This window comes from Falco rusticolus, chromosome 4, assembly GCF_015220075.1.
Source record: "Falco rusticolus isolate bFalRus1 chromosome 4, bFalRus1.pri, whole genome shotgun sequence".
Classification (NCBI taxonomy): Eukaryota; Metazoa; Chordata; class Aves; order Falconiformes; family Falconidae; genus Falco; species Falco rusticolus.
Window position 1 is genome coordinate 22,976,980 of NC_051190.1, and position 13,232 is coordinate 22,990,211.

At 42.7% G+C, this 13,232-nt stretch overlaps 1 protein-coding gene across 3 annotated transcripts in view; it reads left to right on the forward strand.

Moving 5' to 3' along the window:
* Positions 1–13,232, forward strand: part of GRM7 (glutamate metabotropic receptor 7) — a 304,155-nt gene that overhangs the window by 161,286 nt on the left and 129,637 nt on the right. For all 3 annotated transcript variants that reach the window (XM_037387351.1, XM_037387352.1, XM_037387353.1), the window contains exon 4: positions 776–930. In XM_037387351.1, coding sequence (XP_037243248.1) covers positions 776–930 — 155 coding nt within the window. The remainder of the gene's footprint in view (positions 1–775; positions 931–13,232) is intronic.

A 13,232-nucleotide genomic window follows, 5' to 3' on the forward strand; every position in this document is an offset into this window, starting at 1 on the left:
GCACTGTGGAGGGTGGCACCAGGCAGGGAGGTGCTGCTGTTGCTGCCCTGGCTGACATGGTGCCCCAGACCATACATCGCGGGGGGAAGGGGGGGGGGGGGATGGACAGACAGGAATGTTGTTGATGAAGGTCTGGAAGCTTTTCCTGGCATAGTGTCACTCACGCAATGGATGACAAGTCTGATCTTACCACTGAAAGAGGCATTCAGAAGGTGCCCCTCTCTCCAAGCTTGTACTACTATGTATTATTCACTAAGTCAGAGTCTGTTTTATGGCAAATGATGGTTGCTGGTCATCAAATCACTCGGATGCTCAAGGTTAAACCACATAAGGTGCTCAAGGTTTAACCACATACACCTCGCTCATAAAATAATATAAAGAATATTTTAGAAGTGTGACCTTCATTTCTCAGTTGCCTGTCTTCTATATTCTTTTTCCAGAATTTTAAATTAGCTTAACATTGTGATGGCACTGTCAGTGGCTGAGAGGCTCAGTTCTACAAAACAAGACACAAGGAAGTTAGGATAAAGTTGCAGTAAAGTCAATGGCAAAGATACACATTTGAGTGGAATCAGTATGTCAGTCTTAGGACATGCGGTGAACTAAGAGAGAGTCCCCTGTGCTGCATGGATTGTGACACAGTGTGTTGTGAAATTCCTGAGCCATGCTGGTTACAGTAATTTCTGCTCATTCTGCAGTTGCAGTACGCCATTTTCCCCAAGCAGTTATATGTTCAAGTGATATTAATTTGTGAACAAAACTATCTTTTCTGCAGGCAAATCCTTGCAGCCGCTAAGAGGGCAGACCAGGTTGGCCATTTCCTATGGGTGGGCTCGGACACATGGGGCTCCAAGGTGAGCCCGCTCCTGCAGCAGGAGGACGTCGCAGAGGGAGCCATCACCATCCTGCCCAAGCGAGCCACCATAGAGGGTAAGGTCTCCCTCCTGCTTCCTGGAACACTGGTGGTACCAAAAAAACTTTTCTCCTGTGTGTTTTGTGGATAAATGCGTACAGACGTGGTATGATTGAAAGACTATAAAGTACATTAAGTCTTCATCTCTGGAAATTTTCCTAAATGTCTGTGTTCCTCATCTGAAAACTATACATTATTTCCACAGCTGAGAAACTACCAGCAGTTATTTATTTAAAGCATGATTTCAGAGCTTATATTAAGCTGTAGTGGTATGACAGGGCCTTTATCACTTAAAAGAAAGTAAACCAAAATGATTTTAACATATTATGTATATACATAGGAAGAGAAAATCTTTTGCATTTTATGTATCCTCCCTGAAGCAGTGGATAACTTTTCTACTGAAGAAGGAAAAAATATTTTTTAGATCAGCACTTTCCATTTAAACTTAGCTTAACTTTTGTTTCATTCGGATCAAGCATGATATTTGTTTATATGTATTGCTTGTGTGCTTCGCAAATATACGTGCTTGTACATACGAATGTGTATATAAAGATTATGGGAAACTTTTTTTACATAATTTCTTTGTTTCTCAACATGTCTTTGTGTTCTGAAGTGTTTGTTGTCTGATCTCTCCTCAATTTGTTATCCCCTTTGTCTCTATAGATTCTAACTATCTATGTGGCTTCCTCTGGGCAAACCAAATTTGTCAGTTAGAGTCCATGTTCTCTTTAATACAAAAAGTTCTTTATAAGGAAGGCACTGAGTAAAGAACACAAACTCCTCGGCTGGCTCATGGCATTGTGTCAGGCAGGGTCTCCAAAGAGTCCCTGAACGTGTTGCCCACATTAAAATAAGTCCTGCTAGCTTCACTCACTGCAAAACCAACATTTGTGTTCATTGCAACTGTCTGCACTACCGCTGCATTAGTTATTCTTCTCAGGTATATGATATGCCTCATCCTTTTACATTTTTTAAACCCTGGAGGCATTTTCACATGTTATTTCTCCATAAATACGTGAAGTTGATAGACAGTGGAGTGTTTTGTTTCTGAAAACCAGGGTATTTTAGTCATCTTTCCATACTGTCTGTTTTGATCCCTGAGGGTTTCTGACGCAGAAACAAAAAGTCTGCCAACAGTATCCAGAAACAAAAACTTTCCGAATTTGTTTGTTTAAATATATTTTCCTTCTATATTACACATTAGGCACATTGCACATAATGGGAAACATGAGGTTTGCTTTTGGACAGAATAAGTGATGATAACAGAGTGGAAGGGTTCAGGTACAGACAGTCAGTTAAATAACGGTTACAAATATCAGTGTATTTAGTGTATCTGAAAAAAACCCTGTCCGCTGAGCCCACAAATACCTCCTCGTTCAGTGAACACATTAGACTAATGTCTAAAAGTTGGCTGGTTGCATTTTGCACTTGTAGTCATGCAGATTGCATGACTACTTGTTCGTGATGCTTAAATTTCATTTTGCCTGTATATATAATTGTGTTCCTCCTTCAGGAATGGCTGCCATACAGCAGACAGATATTTTGAGGTCCATGAGTTCCAGGTTGCTTTCCAGAAAGGGAAAAACACTCAGCCAGAAGTGGGTACTGTACTTGGTGTGAAAAGGGGAGGCAGAGCAAAGCGTCCCAGAATAGCAGTTGCACTGTCAATAGCAAATGTTTCCTGGCTGCTCTGTGACCGCTCAGAAAGGTTCACGCTGGTTCTTACCTTTTTTGATCCTGTTCATCCATCCCTAATTGCCATCTGTATCTGCCATCTGCTTAGTCCTGTTAGGAAGAAGAGTAAAGGGATGGTTAAGAGTGCAGAGCCAATTCCCATTCTCCTGAAGCAGTTTTCCAGAACTCAACATTTCCCCTTTCAGACTGATTCCATTTCTGTTTCATCCACTAAGAAACATCCACTGAAATCTGTTACTTACAGAGCTAAGTAATCCTTAGGTATTAGCATTTCTTTCCTTAGCGAGGCTGTTATCCATATGGATCGTCTGCCTGTCTTGCATTTGGACTGCTGTATGTTGTTTTGTTTTTCTTTCTGTTGTTGTAGTAATTTCATTTGGCTATGAATCCAAGAGAACTGGAAATAAGCATTTTAATGTCATTCTTTCATCATCCAGCAAGGAACATCTGCTTCCTAAAATTTAGTAATGCATTTCTTTAGATGAAGACATAAAATAAATGACATGAGAAGCCTTGATTTCCCCCTGTAAATTGATGGAAACAAACTAAATTAACAGAATGGAGCGCAGTTTGCCCTGAAGGACCATGTCTTGAGCAGCACCCCAGCCTAGCAGTCTCCTTTCTGTGTGGTGGGCTGCAGCCCTGCAGCCCCTGCCCTGCGGCTTACGGGGGCCAGGTCAAGGCAGCAGTTACGCACCAGCTTAATTCCTGCTGGACTGCTGCAAGCTTCTTAATTAGTCATGAATGAGGGGGTTACCCTTATTTTTACTCCTCAAGAGCATCTTGGTTGGGTTTGGGCTTTTTTTAAATTATTATTCCTTTTCCTTTGATCACTGTGTTAAATAGCATTTATAATCCATTAGAAGATTCCTAAAAAACTTCAGAGGAAAGAGAGCACTGCAGCCCTATACCTTAACCTGAAGTACGTGGTACTGCTAGCCTCTTCTCATGCTTCGGGGAAAAATGTTAGGCTAATAAGCCACAAAATGTTATATTACATTGAAAATGAATGTGCCTGCATGTTCAAGTGTATATGGTACACTCTGGATTATCAGATTTTTTTTATGTCTGTAAAGCTGTTGGTCACGTAGATCATAAACTGGAAGGGTCATTATGTAGAAAACGGCATTTTTCAGAGAGCTTTTCTCCCCCAGCCACGACTCCTCAATTCAACATACAGATGTGAAGTGCAGATGTGCTGGTGTGTTTATGCCTGTCTACATACGTACCATTCGAAGTTCCTATTTTTGGTAACAGGGGGAATATCCCAGCAGCCTCCTACTCCAGAGAGAGTCCTAAGCGCTCGGTTTCTTGGAGAATCAGCCCCCAGATACGCAGTTATTTGTCTCAATACTTGATGTCACTCTTGGGACAGAATTTTCTTTGCCATAGTCCCATGGGGTGATTTAGGAAATCATTACATGAACTGAATTAATTCATCTTAAGTCAGTCTTAATATAGCCCAATTGTGTTTGATGTAATTATGCTGAAAGGATAAAGTTGCATCTTATTTGCATAATTGCAATAGACTGTGAGCCAGAGGAAGTGCACGCTTAAATAGTAATCGCTTCATGAAAAGTTGTGTTTGGAACATGCTCCATAGCCAACTTAACCAAGTATCACCTAAGTTGAAAGGCTTTGTGAGCTTTTCAGTGGGAAAAAAAAAAAAAAAAAAAGGCAGAATATATGTTTTGTTGTGGGTTTTGGGTTTTTTTTTTTGGGGGGGGAGGGATGGGTGGGTTTAGAGTAACTAGGGCAGCAGAATATTGTATTCTGGTTATTGTTGCTTGCAACTCTTCCAAAAACAGGTGATGGCATGTCCACATGCTTAGAGAGGATTATTAAAACATGAGCCCAGTCCTGAGACTCAGCGTATGCTCAGAGGAACAAGCACACTGTGTTGCATTGCAGAACTGCAAGGACCTGTGCTTATGTGTGTAAGAGTTTGTGGTCGTATGCCTTAGTTTGAATAGCCTTTTACTCGCAGTACATCCTTGTAACGTTTTTGTGAAGAGGTGTAATGTAACCATCGAGCAAGTGTTAGTGCTGGAGGATGGGAAAAATTAGACAGTGTAGACAACAGGCAGAACCTGTGTTTTCTAATTAAAGTTTGAATGGGGTGTATTATTGCTATATTACTATTTATTCATTTTACAATAATACTATAGCAATGATGAACATCTGTGACTGCATGGATTTGACATTCGTTAAAACAACACCACAGTAGAAAAAAACCTGCAAAAAAACCCTTTCTTCTCCAAAATGCACTTGGTGGGATTTTACCTACTGCTGCTTTCATTCCCCAGACACCCTTGTTGTTCTTTATTCGCCTGAATAGAAAGATAAATGTTGCATATGGGGGAGATTCCCACATCAGTTTGGTGTTGAAGAACAGGAGTGACCCACTGATCATGGGCAGGGTGAAATGCTGCAAAGAGATGCAAGTGTGAGCTACAGGAGGGTTTCAGGCAAGCAAAAGCAGGCTGCTGTAGAGTAATGATGCTAGCAGGATCATGGTAAAAACGGGAGATGTGGAGACAAGCCTAACAAGTCCTCAAAATTTCAAGTGCCAGAGGGAAAATGGAAGCGCAGTGGAAAAAGGAAAAGAAAGGTTGAGACTTCATAAAAGCAGTGGGGTTTTTTTTCTTGCAGTTCAACTGAGCTACTTGCCTTCAGACTAGCGAATTACCATACGTGGTTGTCTTTTCCTTAGGCAGTGACAGTCTAAGAGGAAGTTGTTCATTTGTCGTGTTTTTCATTTGAAGTCCCAGAAGCTTTGTAGACCATCCAAACCAGCAAGAAGCAAAATATGGAAACACTCCCTGGGTTCTTGTGGGTTGGTCTATCATTCCAGCTGCGGACTTCCCCAGGTGATGGCCGGGGAGCCCAGGTGGTGGGCCACAACCCTATTTCTTTGTAGATGGAACTGAACTTCTTCTGCACCAATCTTTTTAATCACAAACTGACTTTTAAATATTCCACTGCCACTTTACTTCTTCATGTTTCAGTAGACTGAATAAACTTGAGAGTATTTCCTCCTCTTGTTATCACTACTCTACTCAAATCTAATTACATGTTTTAACTGCCTGCGGTAGCTGTCTTTATTACACCATATAGATGTATATATGTTAGCTGGATGACCCTCTGATTAAAGATGATATTATGACTAGTCCAAATATCAATTGAAGTTCTCCCTAGCAGGCAGATTCAAAGTCAGGAGTTCCTAAATTCTTTCCCTGGAGGAAGAGCAGATCTTTCTGCTAGTGATAACAAAATATCTGTGGCATGAGGGATGGAAAAGCCTGATCCTTTAGGAGCAGGTTTGTGCAGTACTTGCTGAATCCAATATGGAAAGCTGTTAGACAATCCATGTCCAGAAGATACTCAGGTCTGGGGAATGGAGCCAGGTAGATGGTCTTGGGTTTCAGAATGATAGTCTTCCCCACACACACACATTTTTTTTTCCCCAAATTTTTTCTTCTAGTCTAAGCCACATCCACACTGCACATTTAAAAATTGCTTATAGCAGTGTCTAGTGTCTATTCTGATTTAAAAATGGCTCATTAAACTCCTTCAGGAGTGTGGCAGTAGAGAGCAGGCGTGGCAGGTAGAACAGCAGCAGTCAGGATGTTGGTTAGACCTTTGCAAGGTGGCTACAGCTCGCTGCATGGCAGGCCAGCAATGTATTTTTATCCAATGCAGTGTTACAGCTGAAATGAGGAAATAAGCAGCTTTATTCCTGCAAAAACATTCCTATTATGCCACTCCAAGATTTAGGCTTTTGCCATTGGTGCCATGCAGAGCTGGGTGAGGTGCCCAGAGTGTGTCCAGGCATCACAGTTGGGGCGGCATCCCTGGGCATCCTCTCCAAGCTCCAACCTCTCGCTCAAGGCTTGGCACAGGAAGAACTAATACCTGGTAAGCCCTTGCTAATACCTGTTAGTGTCTGTTAAGTCCCCCATATGAAGTAGTGAAAACTAGTATTTTCAAGAGGTAGTAGTAAATTTGTAATCTGCCCAGTCAGCCTAACCACTGAGGTTCACGAGATCTGTGGAAGATATTGAACACTTTCTTTTTGGGGAATATGGATCATAAAGTCCTAGAGATAGAACTAGAACAGAGATCGGTAATTACTGAAAATCACAGCCGTATCTTTAAGGAGTCCAAATGCCTCCAGTAGCTCTTACAAAGTTTCAGAATTAAATATATATCATTTCCATGGATTGAAAATGTCTCTCTATTCAGGGATGTGTTAGAAATTGTTTTCCTCTTAACCTCAGCTGTAAAGATAAACAATTCTCTACTTACATCTTGCTTTCTGTTGTTCTGTGTCTCTTTTCTGCACAAAAATATTGGAATTGGGCTGTTACACTGTGGTTCACGTTGTTTGCTTCCATGCTACTGACTTAACAATTTCAGATATCCAGTTTTTCCTCCAACTTTTTTCCTTCTAAAATAGTCTTCCTTATCTTTCTTACTTGTATGTGATCTGTTTTCACGGACACCAGCTCACAGTGAAATGAAACCAAGGAGAGGAACAGCTGTAAGAGAAATACAGAGGCTAATATATACATATATATGATGTTGATTATTTTTGAAGGTGTTGCAAAATGCTTTGCTGATAATGAAAAAAAGAATATATTCTTTATGGTCTGAGTTCAGAATTTGATGACTAACCAACAGGGTTTCAACTGGATTTAAGATTAATGATTTAATTCCAGCAAGCTGTGGATGTGGCTGAGGTTTGTAATCTCATGAAGCTCTCAGCTAAGAGGTTGAAGGATGGCTCAAATTCAGCACAAGGAAGTGCTTAGCTATTAAAAAAAAATACAAAATTCCAAAAAAATACCACCAGAAGCATCGCAAGTGCTCTAAACCAACATAACTGTCCTTAAATTTTTCAGTTGTTTGTCTTCCAGAGAGATGGTAAATCATGTTTTTAATGTTTTGGTTTTAAATCCAACAACAGCTGATTTGCTTCTTATTTGTTTGGGCAGTGTTAAACCCAGGAAAAAAACAGTGAGAGTGGTTATTTAAGAAAATAATAAAATTCAATTCTCTCTCACTGTTTAGTGACTCTCAAATATTTTACCTTCACATCCCCAGTCTAGCAAAGCAAAGGAGCTTGGAGTTCATTTTCCTCTGTTAGAGACAGTATTGAGTTTTATCCAACATTAATAAATATGGGCAAGCTGTTCTGCATCCAGCTGTGGCTGCATTTACCCCAGGATGTTTCACTGGGAGAGATGTGCTTTGTGTGGAACTTACCCACCTCCTCCCTGAACAGAACGGAAGGGTGTCTTACCTGTCATAATAAGATTTGTAAAATAGTCGAGTTTGGATTTGTTTGTTTGTTTGTTCATAGCCGTTTTCAGAGACTTTAACTGCACTCTGTTGTTCTCAAGCTTTTTCTCTGACCTTGGAGTGCGAGTGCCTTTAGGTAGAGTGAGTGAGATGGAAAGATGTGGCTGGGGGGTTGGGTTGGTTCATCCTGGGCTGTGGGGCTGTCAGGACCGGGGGGTCGCTGCAGCCTCACTGTAGCAGAGCCCACAGACATCAAAAGCCAGAGGGGATGCCCATCATTAAGGGAAAAGACAGAAGTATCATGGGCTGCCACTCCCGGATTTACTCATTCCTCCCATCACCTCCCCTGACTGTTCCTCTCCTCTCCTTGCCACCACCCATCTGACCTGTTTTGCTTTCGGCACTGCTGGAAGGCTCCGGTATCGGTGGGGCTGTGGGTGCTTGGCACCTCCGGGCTGGCTGGCTGAGAGCAGTGGGGCCAGCTCCGTCGCCCTCCTTTCCCCGCACTGCCAGCAGCCCCAGCAGCTGGGGGGCATGCCCTGGTTTCTGGGGTTTTAAATAGTGTAATTGCAAGTGACGCCAATCAGGAAATACACGTTTGGGTCAGTAACTTGGCAGAGCAACTCTGGTTTGGACGCTCTTACAAGTAAAGTTTGCACGAAGGGCAATATATGTAAAGGTTTGTTTGCAGTTTTTCCCCCCCATGAGTAAATTGTCTTTACCAGCTTTGGAATTAAAATACTAGGGTGTTGTGTGTTTATATTATTAAGTAAATACAGGAATGTATCATCTGTTAAGATAGGTTTGTTATTTTGGTATGTTTTGTCAAAAAGTGCACATTCCTTATAGAGAACCCGTTGGCTGGCCAGGCGCCGTGAAGGAAGAGCTTGCCTTTTTGTTTTTCTGTACCAATCACACAGTGTTTCAAGTCATTCTACCCACAAACTTGTTGGGAATGTTTCTTTCCCAAGGCTAACGAAGCTGTGAATTGAATTTAAATTAATATCGTGATTACTGGGAATCCAAGGCACACTAGCAACCTTGAAAAGTTTGTTGCATATCAATTCCAGCCCGTTGAAAAAGTCACTCCGGGAGTTAAGATTAGCTTTGAGTCCTCCTGGGTTAGTGCTGAGTCTCATCGCTTCTTGCCTGTGTCCGTTGGGACTCATGCTGCGGGAGGGCAGTGCGAGGAGGGCAGCAGGTGCGCTGGGCTGAGCGCTGCCAAAGCCAGCGTGCGTCAGCTGGGCTGCGTGGCGAGCCGGGCTCCGTGCCTTGCTTGCCCCGCGCTCTCCCGTGGGCTGCCAGTTTGAAGCTTCACGACGAAGAGCACGGAGCAATGAAATGCTGGCTCAGATACCGCCGCGCGGTGACACCCGGGCTCAGGGGGACATGGTGGTGCTGGGGGTCCAGGCAGGCGGGGCTGTGCCGGGCTGCAGGCAGACACTGTACGTTCACTGTGGCACTGCAGTAGGAGCACAGTGCTTCGCATTCCAGGGTTGAAGCGAAAGCTTTGGGGAGAGGTTTAGTAAGTTCAAAGAGAGAGTGGCTTAAGGGTAGCATTATTTTTTAATATGCAGATATAGAGAAGCTAAGAAACACAATGTTTGTAAAGTTTCAGATTAATGTTGTTTTTGTACTTTCCTTTTAAATGAAGGCATTGAGGCCTCTGGGTTTGTTCCTTTTGTTCAAGATTGCCTGTAAGTGTTAGTCACTGAGAAGTACAGGCTCAGCTGCAATCTCTGTGCTGCCACCGACTCAAAGGCAGTGCCCCATAGCACTCCAGACCTGAGCTCCCATGAGGCAGCACGTTTTGAAAAAACACATACCACTGCAAGTCAAAATGTAAACTTCTCCTTCTCTGCAGCATAGTATTTTGCTGAAGTTACACTTCTGGCTGTTTTGTGGTGTTCAGTTATGGGAGTTCTTTTGGGGTTTCTTAGACACTTTGAAGATGTGATCTTTTTGGAGTATTAAAGAGAGTTATCTGCCACTGCTCAGTACAAGACACAGCTCATAACCACAATGGCATTAGCAAGAAATTTTATTTCAGATGGGGTTTGAACCAGTACCTTTTCAAATGGCATTGCTGCTTCGTAGCAAAGAAATTAGGTAGAAAGCTCTAATTGGACCATAAAGAACCATTGTAAAATAAAGATACAGGGAGCTTTCTCTTTGCCCCCTTGAAATTAAATGAACTGCTTGCCCAACCCACAACAGACTCAGCTTCCTCAGGTTGGAGGTGCTTCTCTGACGCGAGCCAGCTGTTACTCATTCGGTGAGTACATGTCTGTGTCTCTGTATTTCTGTGCTTTGCATATTGCTCCCAGGGCTTATGTTGGCATCTTCTCTTTGATGTTCATATTCAACTGTTATTTCAGGACACTGGAGACTGTGTGGGTGGTTGTTTTGAGAGAAGGAGATGCATACGCACATATATACACACAAATTGGTTGGTGCTCTAAGAATTCACAGAGTAATATTTAGCTATTGATCACTGGATATATCATCAGTGGTCTTTGTTTTGGGATAACCTGAATTAAATCTTCTGAAGAACAATTTTCCTCTCAGTGATCTAATGCTGAAGTTGTCTGAGCTGTCTGTTGGACACATTTGGGCACAGTATTTCCCTCCAGAAAGGAAGAATTTTATTTTTAGAAAGGCTGCTATCTTGGTGTGCCAGCTCCTGATCTGCATGTGATCTGGTAGGAACCTCCAAGCCTTCCTCTGCAGGTTTGCTCTGCGCAGAAGGCGGTGACGGGTACCCGTGATTAGAGAGGCTTCACGGGGGAGCATTTCTTCCTCCACACAGCAGACAGCCATATGCTGCTTTCCAGCGTTTTTGCGAGGCAGCAGAGCCAAGGGCAGCAACCAAACTTCCCATCCTTGCGAGCGGAGCTCAGCAGCACATGGCTAGCACACAGCAAGCACATGAAGAAGGCAAGTGATGGTTTCCCACGCACACACAGACACACACACTAGGAAATCCTAGTGTTTTCTAGTGCTGTTAGTCTTTGCTTCTGTGCAGACTTTTAAGCCTCATTTGTTCATAGGAATTAATTTTCCATTTGTTAGTAAAACAGAATCTGGGAAGGGCTGGAGCTCAGGGGACCTCACCAGACCCAGTGTGAGTGAGCCCCTCTGAGCCACTGAACCAGAGCTGGCTCATGCAGAATTATATATATATGTATAAATGTTTTAGTTTGGAATTCTGTTTCAACGTAGAAACAGAAGTCAAGAAAAGATTTTACCACCTTCTCCCACTCCCTTAGAGCAGTGCTGGCACTGATACTGTGCCAAGCACAGCACTGGCATTACGTTTGCCTCCTTAACTCACCCCGGCCGATGCAGAGAGCTGGGAGTGTGTTCCAGTACTGAGCTGGGAGTGCGGGTGGTTTTGTTGATGAAACAAAGGTGCAGGAGAAGGGCATTAGGGAGGGGTGGTGGTGAGGTGTTCCTGCAGCCCATCTGAAGCATCATACCCTACATCTGCCAGCGTGGCTGGAGCTGCTTCTGTGGGAATGGGGAGGGAGAGGGAGGAGCTCCCCTCTCCTCTTGGCATGAGGTTGCATCTTTACAGATATTTCTGACATTATAGTTTAAGAGGTTAAGACATTTGTCTAATGCACAGGAAGTATCTTGGAAGTGTTTGTTTTACCATGTATATTTCATGTATTTTTTCATGTCAAACAGAAATTGCAGGAGCTTTCTGATGTAAACTGTTCCTGGGTTAGGTAAAAATAGTCATGAATGGTCCCAAATACCTCCTTTTAAAAATGCCGTTCTGCAGGAGGGCTGAGAGCCACAGATTGTTCCTAATGAAACAGATAATTTTTCCTCTCTGGTATACGGCTTTGGCAAAGCAGAAAGAGTTTAATATAGTACGTAGCATTTCCAGTCCAGTGCCTGGTGGACTGCCCATAGATGCTGCAAAACAGGCAATGAGGAATGATGCTTCTTTGAGCAGAACCAATGGTCTCAATGTTTGTTCATGTCTGTGGTGAATTTGGGCTCAAGAAAGAGCTCTGAGTAAGGACTTTGGGATTAGGTCCATGGATACTAAGTGACCGTTTTCCTTTATAATTATTACAGTGTTTTATTTTGGGAAGCTTCAGACACTGAAATTGGGGGCAGTGAAACACAGAATACAAATACAATCTGCTTGTGCCATAAGGTGATGGAAGAAATAAAAGGTTTGGTTCTCTGTCTTTTCTACAAGTTTGGGTTTTGGTTTTTTTTTTCAACAAGAAAATAAAATAACATTAATATACCTGCCATCTGCTAACTAAATACCAGTGTAGCCCACTGGAGAAGTGGCTTTTTCAGGGAGAGGCAGAAGCCGAGATGGATCCCACTGCTGGGAGCATCTCCTGTAGCACCATGCCATCAGCAACTGCCCTGCTGACACCTTCCAACGGGGTTTGTGTGGGGCATGGGGTGAGGCAGGTTCCTGTGTGGTAGCGAAGCAGAGCTGAGCTGCATTGAACCTGCGCTGGCAGCTGGAGCTCACGGCACCTGGGGGGCTTGCTGTGGTATCTGTGGGGTCTCCTTCCCTTTCTGTGCTGTTCCTGCCCTTCCCCACCCAGCTGTCGGGAGGATGAGGGGGCAGGTATGTGCATTCAGTGCTCAGCGCTTCTGCTTCTCCAAGAGACTGCATGTATTTTATCAGAAATGTCTATTAAATCACATATGTAATTCATTCATGTATATTAAATCCTCTACCAAGATAACTTTCAGTCTAATATATTTACAGTAACTTTATTTCCACTCTGCTTGAATTCATACATCTCATACATTTCTTTATCTTATCAGCTCTTGCATTACTCTTTACAAATGCTGGTAAGTATTAACTTGTTTAATATTACTCTTCCTCTTTGGGGTTATTTTTTGTCTGTCTTTGAAAGAAATTGAAAGCAGGAGTTCCTAAATTCTCAGAAGAATTATTTTTTTTTTCATATGGTATTTCTGACTCGGTAACCACAACCTAAAAAGATTCTCTCTCCAGGCCACTTAAAATTAGTCTCTGAAATCCTCTGTGACTTACCTATTCTTTCTCTTTATTGGAAAGCCAGAAAAGAAATACTAGTTCATAATCTCTCAAGCAAAGTGAAAATAAAAAAGGTTGAGGCTTTTATTAAAGTAAAATGCAAGCATGGCATCCCTGCTTGCAAGCCACAAATTAATATGGCTGCAATACACATTTAGAATGAATTCACTGTGAGCATTATGTGTTTATTAGTGTTGGTGTTTTCCTGCATGAGTAGCTATTGATTACTGTCCTAGTTCTCACCACGGGGATCTGGAACATCCCAGGGGGGATCTC